The 23,338-nt window shown below is 41.6% G+C and overlaps 1 protein-coding gene across 1 annotated transcript in view; it reads left to right on the top strand.

The window, feature by feature from the left end:
- The window catches only part of BTK (Bruton tyrosine kinase), a 477,293-nt gene extending 454,323 nt beyond the window's left edge, over positions 1–22,970 (top strand). The window contains exons 17-19 of the mRNA XM_075835606.1: positions 7,347–7,465; positions 20,655–20,812; positions 22,757–22,970. Of these exons, the coding sequence (XP_075691721.1) occupies positions 7,347–7,465; positions 20,655–20,812; positions 22,757–22,825 (346 nt within the window). The 3' untranslated portion in view covers positions 22,826–22,970. The remainder of the gene's footprint in view (positions 1–7,346; positions 7,466–20,654; positions 20,813–22,756) is intronic.
- Positions 22,971–23,338: the final 368 nt, after the last annotated feature.

The raw sequence follows: 23,338 nt of genomic DNA, 5'->3' as shown, positions 1-23,338 counted from the left end.
CCCAAGATGTGTCCTGCACTTCTTTGACAACGCTGTTATTTTGCGCGCCGTCTTTTGACAGCGACGCGTAAAATTACAGGTCGTCGGTACAGTACGTCGGCAAACCCATTGAAATGAATGGGCAGATGTTTGCCGACGTATTTGAGCCGCATTTTCAGGCGTAATTTGAGGCGGAAAATAGGTCGTGTGAACCCAGCCTAATAGAGTTTTTTTTAACTCACCCTAAGGCCCCGTTCACACATGTTGGATTTGATACGTATTCCTACGACATGCCGATGATTCTGCATCCCATGCATATGAGGTTTCCGCAACCCAGTTCACATGCTATGTAAAATTTTCCACGTGTATTTTTGTCCGCACCGCGACAAGAAAACCACCACAGCAATAAGTAGCATGCTACTTATTTTTCATGGAAAAGCCGAGGATAAGAGCCTGTTCACATCAGCGTTGGCTTTCCATTGAGGGGTTCCATCAGAGGTTTCCGTTAGTGAACCCCCAAACGGAAATGGTGACGGAAACATTGCTAATGGTTTCCGTTTTTGACCGTTCCAGCCGTTTTCCGTTTTTTCAACAGAATCAATAGCGCAGTCAACTGCGTGATGCACATGGTGAGCTAAGGTTTCCGTTTGATTTTCCGTTGAGGGGTTCACCGATGGAACCCCTCAACGGAAAGCCAACGCTGATATGAAAAGGTCCTAAGCAAGTTTAAATGACAATGGGACTTAGGCCTTGTTCACACAGTTTTTTGCAGAGACGGAAATGCCTGAAGAAAGGGCATGTCGCTTCTTTTACCCACAAGCGTTTTTTTCCGCTCGCGGGAAAAAAACGCCTTCGCTTCCCATTGGAATCAATAGGAGGCGATTTCTGATGTTTTTTTGCCACCGTTTCCAACACGGTTTACGCGGCAAAAAAACTCTGTGTGAACAGGGCCTTATTCTCGTGCCGATCTGCTACACGCTTATGGCACATCTGCATTAGAAATCAAAGGAAAAGCCTCAGATTTTTACTGTTGAAAAGCACATTGAAATGTAATGGCAACGTCAGAACAGAGCATTAGTTCTCCTTACATCCTCACAAGCGCTTCCCCCTCCCTTAAGGCCCCCTTCACATCATGTTGTTGCCCTAAGTTTATCGTGTAGTTAGGAAATCTCGTAACGTACACTATAAACAACGTAGACGATAATTCACAGGGCTCCATTATGTCCTTTTAGCCTACATCGGGCTGGTAGACGTCGGTATACCTTATTTTTGAAGGATGGAATAGTGTAGTGGACTTTGCTATTCCATCCTAAGAGATTCCACAAAAAACCGAATACCGCTCCTGAAATTAGTATGTGGACAGTGCTCTACCCGAGGACTTTGTCCCTGGGACAGCTCCTGATATCACTGTCCATATATGTAAAGTGACGTCAGGGGATTCACCAGGGCCGGAATCCCTGGCCAGAGACTTTTGCCGACGCTCCGGCCGTGTACTCAATAAATAAATAGGTACTGTCTGCTCTATGGTTTCGTTCACTGTAATTGACATCAGCACCAAAATCAGTTAATGCGTATAACGTATAAACGTGAGTGCCACACTTTCCGTTGCCCTCCCCCGGTAATGGAGGGGGGGCAGCCATCTTGGCTGTATCGGGTCCATAAATTCCTGATGGTGGCCCTGCTCATGAGTAACTCATTATAATGGAGCTGCTCCTTTGATGGACTGTAGCTATGACATAGGCAATATTTTTCTTCTCAATATTCCTTTACTTCCCTCCACCCCCTCTCCTTTCTATATTTCTTCCCCCCCCTTTAAACTGTACCTTTTTTCCCAATCCTTTCTATTTGGAACTGTGGGTGGTGGGAATAGCTGGGCTGTTGGAATATTGTTTTCTTATGTCCCTGTGTGATACCTACGACTCTTTTTCATATCATTATGTTCTGTCACATTTTGTGATACCATTTGCTTTATATAATTCAATAAATAAAGAATTTATATAAAAAAAAAAAGGAGGAATGGGTTGCCATCAGTCAGGATTTGGCCCAGGAGCTGATATCCAGCATGACAGCGTGAATTGCAGAAGTCTTGAAAAAGAAGGGTAAACACTGTAAATATTGAGTCTTTGCAGAAACTTGATGTATTTGACAATACAAGTTTAAAAACTTATGAAATGCTTATAATTGTACTTTAGTATACCATAGAAACCTCTGACTAAGGCCTGATTCATACGAGCGCTGTGCATCTCGGACGTGCATCTGAGGTGCATCCGTGCTCAGCGCTGCGGGACGCGATGTCATGCATCCACCATAGTTGAGAGTCAATGGAGGGATGCGTGATGAGTGAAAAGATAGAACATGTCCTATTTTCGCACGGACCCTTCACACGGTCTGTTGAAACAACGGCTGTGTGAACGGCCAGATTGAATTACATAGGTCCGTGGGATGGCCGCTGTTTCAACGGCCGTCCCACGGACGTTTAACACGTTCTTGTGAATCAGGTCTAAACGCTGACACAGCAAATTTTGTGAAAACCAAAATTTGTGTCAGTCTCAAAACTTTTGACCAGGAGTGTAGATTCTGGAGCTGGAACGTTGATCCAGGGATTTATTATGATTTCCATATTTAGAATCAGGGAGGAATTTTTCCCCTAATGAGGCAATTAACATCAACCTCTTGGTATTTTGCCATCCTCTTGATTAACATGGTAGGATTATAGGTTGGAGTTGATGGACCCGTGTCTTTTTTTCAACCTTTTTTCAACCTTATCAACTATGTAACTCATGAGACATTTATACATATTCTGGGAAAATGCCATTAATGTCTAATGTGGGAAAACCACTTTAAAATGAATCTCCACCTTTTTAACACCATGTCATATTTGGGTCCAACATTGAGAGCTAATTCATATCTTAATATATTTTAAGAGAGTTTGGAACCTTGTTTTTTTATGTAATGTGTAAAGGGAAGTGTTTAATGTATCTATATCTATATAAGTGTATATGGATATATATATATATAGATTTACAGATGTATGTATGTATGTATGTATATTCATTGTCCCATCTGACATACATAGAAGTACATACACAGGGTATAAGAAGGGCCACAATCCTACACTTCTCTGTGTGCCTCTCTCTCTTGCTTCCTGCACCACCACAGACCAACAGAGATGTTATTCCTGCCTCACTAACCAAGGAAGGACCACATGCACCGCTAAGTATCCTCCCTCTCTCCATGTGCATTTCCACTGGTCATTATCCTACCCTTCTCCCCACACATCCAGTGGCGGATTATCATTAGGGAGTTTCGGGCGGTCGCCCGGGGCCCAAGGCTCCCAGGGGGCCCAAGGCTCCCAGGGGGCCCATGACCGCCCGAACCCCCTCATGCCCAGTGGCGTCGCTAGCACCGGAGGGAGCCCTGGTGCCAGGACCGCACCTGTCAGGCGAGGGGAGCTTCGCTTTTACTTAGCAGCCGTGGTCTGTGCTGCTTTAGAAGCTCCCCCTCCAGCCCCCCTTCCCTGCTCTAAACATCTCTCCTCTGCTGCTAGATGTCGGGACATGGGGGAGGGGAGACTGTCGGCGGGCTCTGTGTCGTGCTGTGAGCAGTAGAAGAGCTGCAGTGAAGACATAAAAGGTAAGTGCATGTGTGTTTAATGTCCATATTCATGTGTGTTTAATGTCCATATTCATGTATGTTTAATGTCCATATTCATGTATGTTTAATGTCCATATTCATGTGTGTTGAATGTCCATATTCATGTGTGTTTAATGTCCATATTCATGTATGTTTAATGTCCATATTCATGTGTGTTTAATGTCCATATTCATGTATGTTTAATGTCCATATTCATGTATGTTTAATGTCCATATTCATGTATGTTTAATGTCCATATTCATGTATGTTTAATGTCCATATTCATGTATGTTTAATGTGTATATTCATGTGTGTTTAATGTCCATATTCATGTATGTTTAATGTCCATATTCATGTATGTTTAATGTCCATATTCATGTGTGTTTAATGTCCATATTCATGTATGTTTAATGTCCATATTCATGTATGTTTAATGTCCATATTCATGTGTGTTTAATGTCCATATTCATGTATGTTTAATGTCCATATTCATGTATGTTTAATGTCCATATTCATGTATGTTTAATGTCCATATTCATGTATGTTTAATGTCCATATTCATGTATGTTTAATGTGTATATTCATGTGTGTTTAATGTCCATATTCATGTATGTTTAATGTCCATATTCATGTATGTTTAATGTCCATATTCATGTATGTTTAATGTCCATATTCATGTGTGTTTAATGTGTATATTCATGTGTGTTTAATGTCCATATTCATGTGTGTTTAATGTCCATATTCATGTGTGTTTAATGTCTATATTCATGTGTGTTTAATGTCCATATTCATGTATGTTTAATGTCCATATTCATGTATGTTTAATGTGTATATTCATGTGTGTTTAATGTCCATATTCATGTATGTTTAATGTCCATATTCATGTATGTTTAATGTCCATATTCATGTATGTTTAATGTCCATATTCATGTGTGTTTAATGTGTATATTCATGTGTGTTTAATGTCCATATTCATGTGTGTTTAATGTCCATATTCATGTGTGTTTAATGTCCATATTCATGTGTGTTTAATGTCCATATTCATGTATGTTTAATGTCCATATTCATGTATGTTTAATGTCCATATTCATGTATGTTTAATGTCCATATTCATGTGTGTTTAATGTCCATATTCATGTGTTTACAAGGTGTACTTTGTGTATAATGTGCATACTCGTGTGTACTTTGTGTACTATGCATACTTTGTGTATAATGTGCCTACTTTGTGTACTTTGTGCATAATGTGTGTACTTTGTGTACTGTGCGTACTTTGTGCATAATGTGTGTACTGTGCGTACTTTGTGCGTACTTTGTGCATAATGTGCGTACTTTGTGCATAATGTGCGTACTTTGTGCATAATGTGGTACTTTGTGTACTGTGCGTACTTTGTGCATAATGTGCCTACTTTGTGCATAATGTGCGTACTTTGTGCATAATGTGCGTACTTTGTGCATAATATGGTACTTTGTGTACTGTGCGTACTTTGTGCATAATGTGCCTACTTTGTGTACTTTGTGCATAATGTGCGTACTTTGTGCATAATGTGCCTACTTTGTGTACTTTGTGCATAATGTGCGTACTTTGTGCATAATGTGGTACTTTGTGTACTGTGCGTACTTTGTGCATAATGTGCCTACTTTGTGTACTTTGTGCATAATGTGCGTACTTTGTGCATAATGTGCCTACTTTGTGTACTTTGTGCATAATGTGCGTACTTTGTGCATAATGTGTGTACTTTGTGCATAATGTGCGTACTTTGTGCATAATGTGGTACTTTGTGTACTGTGCGTACTTTGTGCATAATGTGCCTACTTTGTGTACTTTGTGCATAATGTGCGTACTTTGTGCATAATGTGCGTACTTTGTGCATAATGTGCGTACTTTGTGCATAATGTGGTACTTTGTGTACTGTGCGTACTTTGTGCATAATGTGCCTACTTTGTGTACTTTGTGAATAATGTGCCTACTTTGTGCATAATGTGCGTACTTTGTGCATAATGTGGTACTTTGTGTACTGTGCATACTTTGTGCATAATGTGCCTACTTTGTGTACTTTGTGCATAATGTGCGTACTTTGTGCATAATGTGCCTACTTTGTGTACTTTGTGCATAATGTGCGTACTTTGTGTACTGTGTGTACTTTGTGCATAATGTGCGTACTTTGTGCATAATGTGGTACTTTGTGTACTGTGCGTACTTTGTGCATAATGTGGTACTTTGTGTACTGTGCGTACTTTGTGCATAATGTGCCTACTTTGTGTACTTTGTGAATAATGTGCCTACTTTGTGCATAATGTGCGTACTTTGTGCATAATGTGGTACTTTGTGTACTGTGCATACTTTGTGCATAATGTGCCTACTTTGTGTACTTTGTGCATAATGTGCGTACTTTGTGCATAATGTGCCTACTTTGTGTACTTTGTGCATAATGTGCGTACTTTGTGTACTGTGTGTACTTTGTGCATAATGTGCGTACTTTGTGCATAATGTGGTACTTTGTGTACTGTGCGTACTTTGTGCATAATGTGCCTACTTTGTGTACTTTGTGCATAATGTGCGTACTTTGTGCATAATGTGCCTACTTTGTGCATAATGTGCGTACTTTGTGTACTGTGTGTACTTTGTGCATAATGTGCGTACTTTGTGCATAATGTGCGTACTTTGTGCATAATGTGCGTACTTTGTGTACTGTGTGTATTTTGTGCATAATGTGCCTACTTTGTGTACTAGTGTTTAGGTAGTGTTAGCAATAGTTACGGCGCGGCAGGGTTGTGGTGGAGAAGGGGGGCCCAAGTTTGGATAACAGCCCAGGGCCCATGGTCTTCTTAATCCGCCACTGCACACATCTAACCCCTACTTCCCCTGGACAAATAACCCTTTACTATTAACCCTTTACCTTTCCTAGTCTAAAACGTTCCCCTGGTATTTAACTTACTACTAACAGGGACAGTTAGAGCCAAGTCGGGGTGGGTCACAGAAGCAAGCATGAGTGAGTGCATTGTAACATATATGTATGTATAGGTAAGTTGGTGGGTGGTATAGTATAGTCAATAATACTGTGCCAGTTTTATTAGTATGCTTGGTACATATTAAGTTATTATATGTATTATGGTATGCTGATGCTATATAGTGAATATATATTTATGTTTAGGTAAGTGGGTGGGTATTAGTATAGTATTGTAATATATTGTACTGGTACTGTGCCACGAATAGTATTAGTATACTTAGTACATATTAAGTTATTATATGTATTGAGGTATGCTGATGCTATATTGTGAATATATATCTTTACTGTGTTCTGTGTTTGGTATTTTATATCTAAGTGTGAATAATATTTGTATTAATAAACATTGCTTTTATTTACTATACAATTGTGTCATGAATCTGCATACACACGAACACTCAGTAGCAAAGCAGATAGTGTTAATACAAGAAAAAGGTAGGGGAGCTAGGCATAAGGCTAGTAACCCTGAGATGAAGGAGGTAGTAAGAGAGGGTGACACTAGCCCAGTGAACCCCACTGTTATACGAGATCTTTTTCCAAATGTATGTCTATATTAGAAAAATGAAGCTATAACCACAATAATGCTATATTAATAAATTAGTAGGAACAGAATTTGGACCTATGTATTAAAGTATGGACAGTAACTTAAACATAACTATGTAACCTGAATTTTGTTCAGATGTCATTGAAACATAACACATATATTCAATGTTCTTATCTTATCTACAGGTATGTATTGGATGATGAATATACAAGCTCACTGGGCTCAAAATTTCCTGTCCGTTGGTCTCCTCCTGAAGTTCTTCTATACAGCAAGTTCAGCAGTAAATCAGATGTGTGGTCGTTTGGTAAGTCATATTGAAACGAGTTTTTCAAGATTTTAACACCACCACCCCTCCCCTTCCCAAATAGGCTAAACCTGTAAAAAAAATATTCAAATAAAAAGAAAAACTTACCTGTACTTACTGTACCATCACAATTGTGCACACAGTCCTGGTTGATCTTGTATACATCAGGTTTTAGTGATATATTAGTTCCATACTATAATGAGGTTACATGACCACCTAATCGCTAACAGAAAATGCTAATTCAATTTGTATGAAAATCACAGAGGCCTGCAGAAATTGGATGACATTTGACTCTGCATCACTTTTAGTAAGGCCCCATGCACACGAACCTATTTTTGCGGCCGCAATCCACCCGCAAATCTGCCGGGAGACTTGCGACCCCATTCATTTCAATGGGCCCATGCACACGACCATGGTTTCCACGGTCCGTGCATTGCCCTGGACCGCAAAAAAGATAGGACATGTCTTATTACGGCAACATTTTGCGGTCCAGACTCATAGAAATTAATACACACAGCCATGTGCGCGGCCCGTGATTTGCGGGCGGCCCGCGGCCGTCCGAGCCACAACTTATGGCCGTGCAGACCACTACGGTCGTGTGCATGAGGCCTAAGATGTCACTGAGTATTAAGAAAACAAGAAAATTCTGGTTGTGCCACCCATTTCGAGAAAATACTCCAGGATGTTATCTGTGGTACTCCAGCTGTTTGAAAGGGTGGTGCTCTATGCGAGTAAAGTGTTAACTCCAAATATGCAGAAGTATAAAGAAAAGATCAATTTCAGCTCTGCCATTCCCTTCTATAGGAGTTAAGAAAACAGCGTAGCTCAGCGAGCTACGCTGTTTTGTAATTACATGTTCCAAAATGACAAGTGGCAGCAGAAACAGGGAAAGGTAGGACAGGATTTTAGGGGGCCCCATTCTAGAGATGGGTATGGGTACCAGAAGTGGGACCCACAGCTACCAGATATGTATGGCATATCCTGTGGATATGCCATAAATGTCCCTGATGGGCAAACCCCTTTAAAAATATCAAAAGGGGATGCCATTATAGTTCTCATCCCAAAAGAGGTAAGGACCCTTGTGATAGGGAGGCTTATGGGCCACACATGTAAATTTATATGTGAAAATATTGGCATATAGGCTTCAAAATGTCATAAATTCTATAATCCATAAGAATCAAAATGGCTTTATGCCAGACAGAAATGGGAGAAATCAAATACACAGATTGTTTACTAATATACACTTGGGCCGGGGTGGAACCCACTCCATTCTGTCTTTAGAGGCTACGAAGGCATTTGACAGGTTGGAGTGGGTTTTTCTCTGGAGGGTAATGGCAAAATTCAGGATTGGAAGTAATTTTATCTATTTGGTGAAGGCGATTTATAGCTCCCGTACCGCTAGAGTCAGTGTAGGCGGGGATCTATCGCACCCTTTTGAGCTCTCTAGAGGAAAACGGCAGGAGTGTCCCATAACTCCGCTTCTATTCGCCATATTTATTGAACCCTTGGTGATTCTAATAAGAGAGGATGTGTACATATCCGGATTTGGCTATGGAGGGGTAATTGATCAAATGCTTTTGTATGAGGATGATATCTTATGATACCTGAATGATGCAGTGAGGTCTGTCCCGAGGGTCAGTCATATGATAGAAGAAATTAGTTCTTTCTCTGGATTAGCGATTAATTGGAACAAATCGGCTACCATTGGATGCAATAGATTTTGATTAATCTGGAAAACTATCTGTCTTGATCCTTCACAACACTTTGAATATCTGGGAATTAAAATTGATGGTAATGTGGAAAACCATATTTTTTTGAATATTATGCCATTGATCTGGAAAATTAGCGCAAGGTGCATTTGTGGGGTAAACTCACCCTATCAAAGAGCGACAGAATATCTCATGTTAAAATTATCCTGGTTCCTAAATTTTTATATATAATATCATGTTGTCCGGTAAGGAAAAGGGTTAGGATCAAACAGAAGTTCTTATGGATTAAAGTAAGAGAGGTGTAGCGTCCACGGCCACAGACCGTCGGGATAACTCACCCCCAGATGGCCGCAGCCATGGATCTGTGAGCGCTGGCCTGCATCTCCTCCCCAGTAGACGTCAGCGCTCACGTCCGCTCAATTCTGCTGTGTCCCGTAGGGTGCGCGTGCACGCTCGTGCCCGGTCTTAAAGAGCCAGCGCACGAACATGGAAATAATCATCAATTAAACCATGATCACCCTGGACTATAAAAAGGGCTCTGCCCTTTCACTCATTGCCTGAGCGTTGTTGTGTTTACCCATGTTAGTTTTGCAAATGGTCCCTTAGTGGTATCCTATTCCCAGTGTTCCCGTACCTGCTACCTGTATCCCGTGCTACCGTTGTTCCTGTGCCTTAGAAAGTAGGAGTCGTGTTGTGCCATCAGTCACGCCTGTTGTATTACCCCACGCCTGGTGTCCTCTGCCAAGGTCCCATCTGAGCCTAGCCGTTACCACTGTCTGAACTGCTACAGGTAGCCTTGTGCTTCGACTATATAGACATTAAATTGGTACACTGTTTGGGCAGCTGCTATCCTGGTACGGCCCAGTGAGTACATATTCCAACAGATCGTGACAGTACGCTAAGGCCATGGACCCCGCTGGTCATCCCAAGACCTTGACGACATCACAATCCATGCAGGCGGATATTCTAGTCTGCCAATTATGACAGGACCAACCCCTCCATTACACATCGACTGGATGCACAAGCTGCAGTCATCTCAGCATCCGTTCCCATTGCTGTTCCTCCTGCTACACCTCCTGTCAGCACCAATGCTGACTCCCGATTCTCGCTGCCACTAACTCCTCGCTAAGATAGAGATGTGAGGACCTGCAGGGGATTTCCAAACCAGTGCCAGATCCACTTCAGTCTACGTGCCAGAGCATTTCCTACTGATGGCGCAAGGATCGCATTTATAGTCTCACTCCTTACTGGCAGGGCCCTAGCATGGGCAAACCCTATCTGGGAATGTCAGGGACCAGAGACCCGTTACTTGCAGTGTTTCCTACAGACTTTTCACATGGTATTTGAGGCACCTGGGCGAGTCTCCTAAGCAGCTGCATCTCTTCTGACCCTTCGCCAGGGGGGGACACCTCTGTCGGCAAGTACACCATTCAGTTTCGCACCCTGGCGGCAGAGCGGTCTTTTAAACTTAAAGACGAGCTTGCCGCTCGTGATCTGCCACATACCCTGGATGACCTCATACTTCTAGCCACCTGGATTGACATGAGGATCCAAGAGCGATCCCAAGAGGTTTGTCGAGAGAGAAGATTCCCTATGCTGGCTCCTATCTTCCAGCAATCCCTGTTGCCCTCACCAGTTGTCCCACCAGAAGAGCCTATGCAGGTGGACCGGCTCAAACTGTCTGCCCAGGAGAAACACTGCAGACGCACTATTGGAATTTGTAATGCGGCCTCTGAGGCCATGTTGTGCGTTTGTGCCCTCAGAAGCAAAAAAAACTCCAATGCCTAGGATTGGTTGGAGAGACAACCCTAGGTGGAATGGCACTAGATAGAAAGTTCTCCTCTAAACTGTCCATTCCCGTGACCATAGTGTCTGGTGAAAAGACGCACTGGGTCACTGCAGATGTAGACACAGCAAACTTCATTCAAAAATACTTAGTGGATCTTCACCAGTTGCCCAGACTCCCTCTGGAGACGTCTTTGGCTGTTGTGTTGGTGAATGGACTGCCTCTGCCCGACCAAGCCGTATCTGAAACCAAGCCGCTGAAGCTCCTAGTTGGAGCCCTTCATTCGGAACTAATTTTGTTTCTTGTTTTGCCTAAAGCCGTCAATCCTGTCCTACTGGGTCTGCCTTGGCTCCGACTAAATGCCCCAGTCCTGGACTGGAATTCTGGAGAAGTTCTCCAATGGGGCTCCAAATGTTGCAGCCACTGTCTGTTACAGATCCATCCTGTCCAGCCTCCTCTGCCTCAGTCATTGGCAGGATTACCCCCTCATTTCTCTCAGTTTGCAGATGTCTTCAGCAAGAAGGATGCTGAGATGCTTCCTCCACACTGGGCTTATGACTGCCCCATTGAACTGGTTCCAAGTGCGTCCCCTCTCCGTGGTCGGGTATACCCTCTCTCCTTGCCAGAGACTCAGTCTATATTGACCTATATCAAGGCGAATCTGGTAGAGGGGCTTCATACAAAAATCCTCCTCCTTTGTCAAGAAAAAAGACGGCTCTCTTTGGCCTTGCATTGACTACCGTGGTCTCAATCAAGTCACGGTCAAGAACAAATATACGTTGCCAATAATTTCCAAACTATTTGACCGCATACGAGGAGCCAAGATCTTCTCTAAACTAGACTTGCGTGCGGCTTACAATTTGATCCGAATCTGCCAAGGTGATGAGCGGAAGACAGCATTTAACACTCGAGACAGACACTACAAAAACCTGATGATGCCCTTCGGTCTGTGTAACGCTCCCGAGTCAATGATATCGTCAATGATATCTTCCGAGATCTTCTCTATGTCTGTGCTGTGGTCAATCTCGATGATATTCTGATTTTCTCTCCAGATCCGATGACTCATCGGAGGCATGTTCGTCATGTTCTACTGCGATTAAGGGAGAATCGTCTTTATGCCAAGCTGGAGAAGTGCGTCTTTTTAACTAATGTAAACTTTTACAATATGTATATGCACATTTTCTTAATGATTACTCATTATGTAAATGATACACATGCTTTATATATCACTTGTGTTATTGTATCACTATGTTGCAGAAAGACCAGACTGGGAGTGCAAAGCCTGAATTTACCAGGGTGCAAAGAGAAAGCACATTTGGACTGAACCTACAAAGCTTGGTGAGAAGCACTGAACTTGAGTTGTATGTTATCCTGAAACTAAGGACCTTTTATTTTCTAGATTTCCTGCTAAAGCAAGCCTGTGTAAATTGCTGTTTGTGACTGTGCACAATAAACTCTGGACAACTGCACATGTAAATCTGCCAGTTTTTGCCTGATTGTTTAGCTACAAGACTGACTGGAAGGTCCCGTTTAACATATGGTGGAGAATACGGGTGATCGTTACTAGGGGCAACAGTGTACAGATTTGTTGGTTTTGAAGTTTCCAACCTTCGAAGTGGTGAATGCCCTGGGTGAAAGAAGCAGCAGGACTAATAAAAGACACTGTTGTAATGGAGGATCTTGTTCTACAGATGGTGCACGCCAATATGCAACAGCAGGAGACTAACCGCTTACTAATGGAGCAAATGGCTGAACTCCGAAAAGTAGTGAGTGCACAACGAGTTGGGTCTATACCTGGTCAAAGCTCTAATGTTGATGGGCGGAAAAAGGTGCAAACTGCATTACAGAAAATGACTAATGAGGATGATTTGGAAGCGTATTTAACTGTCTTTGAGACAGAGAAAAATTGCCTTTAGACCAGTGGGCTGAAGTGCTGTCTCCATATTTGACTGGTGAGCCACAAAAGGCATATTTTGACCTCACCTTGCAGGATTCTAAGGACTACAGCATATTAAAGGCTGAAATACTTGCTCGCTTGGGGGTCAGTCTAGCAGTCCAGGCCCAGCGGGTACAACAATGGACTTTCTCCAAAGATAAACCACCAAGGTCACAAATGTTGGATCTGTTCAACTTGGTAAGGAAGTGGTTGCAACCAGAGACATTTACTCCAGAGCAGATGGTAGAAAGACTTCTGATGGAACGCCATATCCATGCTCTTCCGGTGTCGGTACAAATAGCAGTGAACAAGAAAAAGGATTTGGAAAACCGTTCAAAAGCTCAGCCCTGCCAAATAATCTGTTGGAGGTGTCATAACCCTGGGCACATAGTAGCATATTGTCCTTTAGGGTCCGAGCCCATGGAATGTGATGTGGCTCGACGATGCTCATTGTTTGCATACTCTGTCTACAGTGTGGTGCCATACCGAACAGGAGGTCCCCAGATGTGCCAGGTGACTGTCAATGGCAACGTTGTGACTGCACTCCCGGACTCCGGAAGCTTGGTAACTCTTCTTTGGGATAATCCTTCCCATGTGTTGTGTACGCCTGGAAAAAGCATGCCGGTGATGTGTGTACATGGGGATGTTAAGCAGCTCCTTTGTCTGATCTTACAAAAGGTAAAAAGTCGGTAATGATACTGAGGCAGAAAAAGCATTTAGAGAGTTGAAAATGGCATTATGTAGACAGCCAGTGTTGACAGCACCAGATTTTTCAAAATAGTTTATAATACAAACCAAAGCATCAGAGGTTGGGTTAGGGGCTGTCATGTCTCAGGAAAGTAATGGAGAAGAGCATCCAGTCGTGTACATGAGCAGAAAACTCAACTCATGTGAGAAAAATTACTCTTGTAGAAAGAGAATGTCTGGCAATCAAGTGGGTACAAGACTCTTTAAGATATTACTTGCTTGGCAGAAAGTTCAGGCTTGTCTCAGACCATGCACCATTGAAGTGGAGGAGTCAAAATAACGGAAATAATATTAGGGTGACACGTTGGTTCCTAGCATTACAGGACTTTGATTTCATGGTGGAACATAGACCACGTAAATTACATGTAAATGCAGATGCACTGTCCATTGTTTGGTGGCAGCAGGTGCCAAGCCCCTCGGCTTTCGACAGAGGGGGGGATATATAAACAATCATGATAAAGTAGTTAATGGCAGATATGTGTCATTGAGTCTTCTTGTCTCAGTAATGTAAGTAACTGGAGTTTGGGTCCTGGTTTTATGGGCGACGGAATATGTAAGAAGGTCGCCCCATACTCCATGCCTGGTGTTGTCTACCTGAACCTGGAGTCCAGGTGTGTCCAGAGAGACTAATAAAGAAGACTGCCATAAAGCAGTGTGGAGGTGGTGTGTGAGGTGTTGCAGAACGACCAGACTGGGAGTGCAAAGAGCAAGCACATTTGGACTGAACCTACAAAACTTGGTGAGAAGCACTGAACTTGAGTTGTATGTTATCCTGAAACTAAGGACCTTTTATTTTCTACATTTCCTGCTAGAGCAAACCTGTTTACATTGCTGTTTGTGACTGTGCACAATAAACTCTGGACAACTGTACATGTAAATCTGCCAGTTTCTGCCTGATTGGCTACAAGTCTGACTGGAAGGTCCCGTCTTACAATATGTGTGTGTGTGTGTGTGTGTGTGTGTGTGTGTGTGTGTGTGTGTGTGTGTGTGTGTGTGTGTGTGTATATATATATATATATATATAAAAGGGTGCCCCATATAGTGTCCATAAAATAATTAAACCTAACATACTCACCTGTCCCGTTTCCACGCTGTTGTCCAGCGATGCATTCCTTTTCTGTTATGGCCAGCCCTGCTGTGGTGGAGTGAGAGAGGTGGCAAAATGATGTCATCGCGCCACCTGCCTCATGTCCAAAGCTCTGATTAACGGGGAAGGGAACTTATGAATCCATGCACCTGCTGGAGTGTCAGCCAGGGTTGTTCAATTGTATCCGCAACCTAAGGATACAATTGAGTGCAGGGAAGACCAGATTGGGTTCCCTCTTCTGTCATTTTAACACCTTCTCGGGAGAAGCAGCCGGTCCAACAGTGTGTGTGTATATATATATATATATATATATATATATATATGCAGGCAAATAAAAAAAAGCACAGCACCCCAAACAAGCTATAAATCAGGCCATATTCGTATATATACGGTACTGTGCAAAAGTTTTAGACATCTAGAAAGTACAGTTAAGTTTACCGCTCAGACGGCACTGGTAAGGGTATGCTTGCGCCCCGAATTACGCCTGAAAAAACGGCTCCTTTACGCCTACAAACATCTGCCCATTGCTCTCAATGGGTTTTACGATGTTCTGTTCCCATGAGGTGTTGTTTTACGCGTCGCTCTCAAAAGATGGCGCGTAAAAAGACTCCCGCGAAAAGAAATGCATGTCACTTCTTGGGACGTTTTTGGAGCTGTTTTTCATTGACTCCAATGAAAAACAGCTCCAATAACGTCCGTAAAATATGCCGCGAAAAATGCGAGTTGTCTCTAAAAGATGGAAAAAGGAAGACACATAGTGCAACACCCTCCATGCCAAGTTTAATCCATACTCACAGAAGTGACAAGAAATAAAAGCATCAAGGTAAGTAAAAATCTTTAGAATTTCTCGGCGGCACGCCAAACACTCTCGTCCGACCCTGGGTTTCACCCTTCCGGAATGGCAAAACCCAGGGTCGGGCGAGATTGCCGTGCCGTCTACAAATTTTAACGATTTTTACTTACCTTGTGTCTTCCTTTTTCCATCTATTGGAGACATAAGATCCTTTTCCTACCAGGAGTTCTTTGAACGTCGAGAGATGATACAGAGCTCTGTGGGACTACAGGGATAAGAATTACCATCCACACCCTCATTGGATTGCGGATTGTCCACTGCATTTTTCTGGGAGAGAGTGTCCATACTGAATGATATTGGACTGTTACCAGTGCCGTCTGAGCGGTAAACTTAACTGTACTTTATATATGTCGGTTAGGGTATTTGTTGGATTATACCCAATTTAGTTTTACCTGCTCCAGTCTGAGAGATATATTGTGAGTATTTGAGCAAGGAGAAAATAACCATTATAAAAGTTTTAGACATTTGTGGAAAAATGCTGCAAAGTAAGAATGCTTTAAAAAATAGAAGTGGTAATAGTTTTTTTTAATCAATTTACAAAATGCAAAGTGAATGAACAGAAGAGAAATGTAAATCGAATAAATATTTGGTGTGATCACCCTTTGCCTTCAAAACAGCATGAATTATTCTAGCTACACTTGCACACAGTTTTTTTGAAGGAACTTGGCAGGAAGGTTGTTCCAAACATCTTGACAAACTAACCACAGATCTTCTGTGAATGTAGGCTTCCTAAAATCCTGCTGTCTCTTCATGTTATCCCAGACAGACTTGAAGATGTTGAGATCAGGGCTCTGTGGGGGCCATATCATCACTTCCAGGGCTCCTTGTTCTTCTTTACGCTGAAGATAGTTCTTTATTACATTGGCTGTATGTTTTGTGGTCGTTGTCATGCTGCAGAATACATTTGGAACCAATTATATGCCTCCCTGATAGTATTGGATGATGGATAAGTATCTGCTGTACTTCTCAGCATTGAAGACTTCATTTATCCTGACCAAATCCCCAACTCCATTTGCTGAAATGCAGTCCCAAACTTGCAAGGAACCTCCACCATGCTTCACTGTTGCCTGCAGACACTCATTATTGTTGTTCCACTCTCCAGCACTTCGATGAACAAACTGCCTTCTGTTACAGCCAAATATTTAAAATTTTAGCTCCTCAGTCCAGAGCACCTACTGCCCTTTTTCTGCACCCCAGTTCCTATGTTTTTGTGCAAAGTTGAGTCACTTGGCCTTGTTTCCACGTCAAAGGTATGTTTTTTTTTTTTTACTGCAATTCTTTCATGAAGAACACTTCCGGCCACACTTCCTCGAATAGTAGATAGGTATACCTGGGTCCCACTGGTTTCTGCCAGTTCTGAGTTGTTATCACTGCTGGACATCTTATTTTGAATGGAAGTGTGTGTAAAAGGGCGTTGGCATAATAGTGGGGATCACTGACTCATGTCACCGACCACTACTACCTCCTTTATATCAGGGTCACTAGGGTTATGCCTAGTTTCCCCTACCTTTGTCTTGTATTAACGTTAGTCTACTTGCTTTGCTACTAAGTAAGTGGATACGACTGTAATAATAAATATTACCTTTTATTTCTACTATACAAAACTGTAATCACACTTAGATATAAAATACACCAAACACAGTAAATAATCACAGTATAGTATCAGTGTATCCCAATACGCATAACTTAATATGTATAGAATACACGAATACTACAAGTGGTACAGTATAAACAAGGTATCACAATCCTAATCTATACCACCACCCACTTACCTAGACATGCATATATATGTTGCAATAAATTCCCGCTCACTATTTCTGTCCCACTCCCTCCTAAATACAACTGTCCCTATAAACTGAGGGTTAACAAGGGATGTGGCGCATAAAGGGTTACCAGGGGATATTCACTTAAAGGGTTACTCAAGGGAAATGTAGGTAGGTAAAGGGTTAACCAGGGGATGTGTAGGTCAGGTAAATAAAGGGTTAATGGGTATGCTCGTTGTCTAGGTAGAGGTAAGGGTTAAACCAGGGTTATGCTAGTTAGAGAGAGAAGACAGGGAGAAAGAGAGAGTTATTAAGTGTAGCTGTGGCTACACTATGATACTTAGCATTGGTGGAGCGGCGAGGAACAGGAGCAGGAGACAGGAGCCGGAGGTCCGCAAGGCAGGAGACAGAAGGCAGGACAGTTGAGCCGGCGTTGGTGGAGTGGTGAGGGCAGGTCACAGCTCTCGTTGGTGGAGTGGTGAGGGAGGCAGGATCCACTGCTGAGCGTACCGACGCAGGGCTATTTAAACTATGTAAACTCTCCAGCTCTTGCACTGTCCGCAGCAGTGACACAGCCCCTTGCCATTACACGCCCCCTTGCCAGTTCGGCAGACAAGTACAAGACTGTGTGAATACTCACGAGAGATCAGTCGTGTCCTTGACTGCCGACAGCTGAAAAGTAAGAGCGTGCGCACGCACATGCTCTCCTCTCTCCAGCTCTTGCTGTGATACTGTCCGTAGCTGATTGGTAGCTTACGTTTTTTAGTAAGCGTGTGCACATACCCTTATAGTTCCAGCATGATTGTGCTGCTGTGCATAAAGCGATGTCCATAAAGACATGGTTTGATGAGTTTTGTGTGGAGGAATTCAGACCTTTTTCGTTTTTATGTTTTCGTTTTACACTTCCCGCCTTCCAAGAGCCATAACTTTTTATTTCTTCGTCAATAGAGTGTTGTGAGGTCTTATTCTTTTGCGGGGGGGGGGGGGGGGGGGGGGGGGGGCGGGGAGTTGTAGTTTCTATTGGCACCATCTAATGTACCATATAATGTACTGGGAAAAGTAAAAAAATTTGTGGGGTGGAATTGGAAAAAAAGCTCAATTCCTTCATTGTTTTTTGGCTTTTTGTATTTACGGCTTTCACCGTGTTGTAAAAACGACAACTTAACTTTATTCTGCGGCTCAAAATGATTACGGTGATATGAAATTTATATAGGTATTTTTATATTTTACTACTTTTACAGCGAAAAAAATATTTGTATAAAAAAAAATTGTTTTGTTTTACGACATTCTGAGAGCCATAACTTTTTTTTCTTTTTCCGATGATTGAGCTGTGTGAGAGCTTATGTTTTGCGGGACGAGCTGTAGTCTTTATTGGTCTAATTTTTTTGGTCCATACAATTTTTTGATCACTTTCTATTACATTTTTTTTTTAGCGCTAAGGTGACCAAAAAACAACAATTCTGGTGTTTTAAATTATAACTTTTTTTACACAGTTCACGATAAGAGTTAAATAATGATATATTGTAAGGGTATGTTCGCAAGGGCTATTTTTAGCCATTTTTCAGGCCGTAAACATCCCAAAAAACAGATGAAAAATTGGGAGCAGAACGCCTACAAACATCTGCCCATTGATTTGAATGGGAAATACGGCGTTCTGTTCCGACGGGGCGTTATTTTACGCCTCATTTTCAAATAACGGTGCGTAAAAAGACGCTCCGTAAAAAGAAGTGCATGTCACTTCTTGATCCGTTCTTGGAGCCGTTTTTCATTGGCTCAATAGAAAAACAGCTCCAAAAACGGCCGTAAAAAACGCCGCAAAAAAACGCTAGTCGCTTAAACGTCTGAAAATCAGGGGCTGTTTTCGCTTCAAGACAGCTCTATTTTCGGTCGTATTTTGTTAAGCATGTGAACATACCCTAATAGTTTAGACGATACCAATTTTGTTTATATTTTTTTATATTTTACATTGTGCAAAAAAGGTTGTTTTTTTGGAACTTTTAATATTTTTTTATACTCCTTAAAAGTGTATTTACATTCTTTTTTACACTTTCTATTAGTCCCCCTAGGGGACTTGAACCAGCAATCGTTATACTGTATCGCAGTATATTGTCATTTTTACGGGCGTCTACTAAGCCCTGCCAAGTGCACGGCTTAGCAGAGTCAGACAAAAGGCAGACCTGGGGGCCTTTATTAGGCCCCCGGGCTGCCAGGACAACCATCGGCACCCCTCGATTGCGTTGGTTCTGTTGGGTGGTCGCTCCTTCGAACGGTTTAAATTACCATGGCATTTAACTAGTTAAACGGCCAAGAACAGTGCAATGTGTTATAGCCACAAAAGGGGCCCAACTCCAAATTAACGCCCCTGGTTTTGAAATTCGATTTTCATCATGCTCATATAGGTGTGATGGTCAGGCGTTCACATAGTTCTGGTCATATTGTGTACATAGGTTCCACTTATAATTGATTGCATATTGGCTCCGTTTACACGTCTTGTATTTGATATGTATTTTGCCGTATTTTACGTGCCCAAATACGCTTTTAAAAAGCTGAATCAAGCTTCCCATCCACATCAATGGGAAAGTGCGCCGTTAGTAAAAACAGATGTAGCCGTCTTTAGCTTGACTTTTAACTCATTAAATACAGTGGCTAGATCCCTTATCTTGACTTTTCAATGACTTTTGTCATGTGATATCATGCTGCAGCAAGCTATCAGAGTCAAGCTGAAGATGGCTACATATGTACAACAAATGTTATTTATGCAAGCGTTTTTAAATTACGCGTTGTCTAAAAAAAAAAAAAGCATCATGTCAATTCTTGGCATGTAAAGTGCGCTGAAAATACACCAAATATTCCCACGCTCTATGGGAATCCTAAGGCCCTGTTCACAAAGCGTGTATTTGAAGCGTATTTTGCTGCATTTTACGTGGCGAAACACGTTAAAAATTGTTTAAGCTTATTTTTTACATCAATGGGAAAGTGCGGCTTTTCTACGTGCATGCTGTTTTTTTACGCAGGCATATTTAGATTACACGTTGCGTAAAAAAAAAGTGTTGTGTCAATTCTTGACACCTAAAACACGCCGAAAATGTGACAAATATTCTCACAGTCAATGGAAATCCTAATTACTTGAAAAGCGCCTACAAAACGAGTACAATTTTTGCCGAAAACCCATCAAAACGCTTGTATTTTAAAAAGTGCTTCACAAAAACGTTGCCATATTTTTGACACATTTACATGTCATTTTTTTTTCTTAGCCCCGTGTGAACATTCCTTTTGGCTCTAACCTCAAACAATTTAATCTTTTTTAGGTGTTCTGATGTGGGAAGTTTTCACATATGGAAAGATGCCATATGAAAGATTCAGCAACAGTGACATTGCAGATCAAATAATAAAAGGAGTTCGTTTGTACAGACCTCAACTTGCAACAGAAAAAGTGTACAGTGCGATGCTTAGCTGCTGGGAAGAGGTAAGAGGAATTTACATTCAAACGTAATGTTTCATGTAATATAAACAGTACACATATAAGGCCCTGTTCACACTGAGTATTTTGACAAGTTTTTTGGCGCGGAAACCGCTCTGCAAAACTCGGCCTAAAATGCCTCCCATTGATTTCAATGGGAGGCGGAGCGGGTTTTTTACCGCGAGCGGAAAAACCGCTTCGCGGTAAAAAGAAGCAACGTCACCTATCTTGAGGCGGTTTCCGCCTCCAAAACCCAATTTCAATCAGTGGGAGACGGAAAAAAAAACGCCTCGACGCGTGTTTTGACACGTTTTTCACACGAATTTTCCTCCTACAAAAAACTCAGTGTGAACATTCCCTTTGTGATTTCAACCATGCTTAAAAAACTATGTCAATCAATGTTTTACTATTTAGATCAAGGGTGGCAAAAACATGGTGCGCGTGCCACTATGGTGAGACCACAGAGTTTTCCTGCCACGGGGTCTCGTGTCACACAAATGACGCAACAATGCTCCATCCCTTTCCCCCGTGCACCCGCTGCTCTTCCCTCTCTGTCCTACCCAAGTGTGTGCAGCGCTTGCCTGCGCTTTGTGTTAGAATAAACACATAATTGCTTCTCTAGATGTGATTTTGGGGTCATTACATAGGTTTTTTTGTACCTTTTATTCTTTTATGTCTCTTGTCAGCTACTGTGCGGCTGAAGACAATAGTACAGTACATAAGATCGACTACTAAAGATATGCACATAATCTCCACCTACACATCTACATTTGCAGAAATGGAAAATTAGATTTTAGGAGAACATTTTTGGAGAAGTAACTGCACCAATATAAAAGGGATTAAATAATCCCCCAAAATTAACAGACAATTGCAATAGTTTTACCCAAGTGTTTACAGCTATGAACACACGGAAAGCATACATCTTTTAAAATACAACACAACTGTCTACAAATCATTAAATATCACACGTCTATGTCTACACATGCATGTCTCCACAAATCTGTCAAAACGGCAGGTATGTTTTATTTTCCCTACATGATAAAAGCATGAATTCTAGAACCTAAATAAACTAAAGACCCTCTAAAGCTACTTAAAAAAAATGTATTCAGTAGATGACATGTATGACTACATTTATGCAACTATACAGTGATTTTCAGCAAAAATTGCACAATCAAATTTGCAACTAAAATGCTGTTTTAGGCAGACTTTTTGTGGGTATGTTCACATAGGGCAGATGCGCTGCGCAAAAACACAGTGTATCCGCCATGGGCACCACAGGGAATTCAGTTTTTCGGCCAGAATGTCCGCTGTCGAAAACTGCACGTAAAAACATGCTTACGTAGCCATGCCGACGCGTCCCTCTGCCGTTCTTTCAGCTCGGCCTCCTGGGATGACGTTTTATTGTGGATAAGTATAAGATTTTTATTTTTTCCGGCGAAATCACAACATCTGCTATTTGTTGCTGGTTTTACCTCCCAATTGAATTCAATGGGGAAAACCCGCAACAAAAAAGCAGTATTTACGTAAATACAATTGAGATGCTGCGGATTAGGAAAACGCGCCACAGGTTTCTGAGCGTTTTTTCCGCTTATCATTTACACAGGGTGTGGATGAGATTTGTTTCAATCTCATCCACTCTTCTGCTACTGTATTATGCTGCAGATTTTCCGCATCAAAATCCATTGTGGAAAATCTGCGGTATTTTAGCTACGTGTGAATTTACCCTATGAAAAAAAATGCAACAGAAACAGAAGGCTTCTACACAAGTGTGAGTATCTGTAGTACTCTTCATTTCTGATGTACCACCTGTTAAAATTCTGCCTGGCTTAGGAGGGAGAAATGATGGTGTATACAGCGATGTCTGTCTTTGCCACTCAATGGGGATGCTTGTGTGGATTTACATGTAAGGAAAAGGATACAAATAGTTTGTTTCTGACATTATTTTCACAGAAAGCTGATGAGAGACCAACCTTTCGAAACCTGCATGCAGCAATTTTGGAAATTATGGAGGAATTGTGAAGAAGTATAAAGAATTTTAACTAAAACTAGAGGGCTGACTCAAAATTAATGACTATAATTTAAGTAAATAACCGGACTTTATATGGTATCTATGATGTAATTTTGCTAGTGCTTTTGATTGTGATATAGATGCATTAACATTAATTGGCGTGAAATTACATTTAACAAACATATGCCTTAAGAAAAATGTATCATCTATATATTTTTTCCTAATTAAAACCAGATAGTGAAACTTTGTATTTTTTTCGAATCTGTTTTTTAATTTATTTTCTGAACATGATTATGGAGACAGCCATCTTGCCTGAGCTGCTTTTAACTGCATTTAGAGATATGCTTTATACAGCAGCCACATGGACCATAGGAACAGGTGAATAGGAGGGGACCCAATGATGTCTATGGGAGCGTTTTCTAGAGATGCTCTGTTGATTTTATATATATATATATATATATCTGAAACAATTGAAGCGTAGACTTTCAGGTTTAACTCAAGGGGTTAAACAAAAATATCCAGTG

Source organism: Rhinoderma darwinii, chromosome 8 (assembly GCF_050947455.1).
Source record: "Rhinoderma darwinii isolate aRhiDar2 chromosome 8, aRhiDar2.hap1, whole genome shotgun sequence".
Lineage (NCBI taxonomy): Eukaryota > Metazoa > Chordata > Amphibia > Anura > Rhinodermatidae > Rhinoderma > Rhinoderma darwinii.
This window is presented reverse-complemented; position numbering and strand designations above follow the sequence as displayed.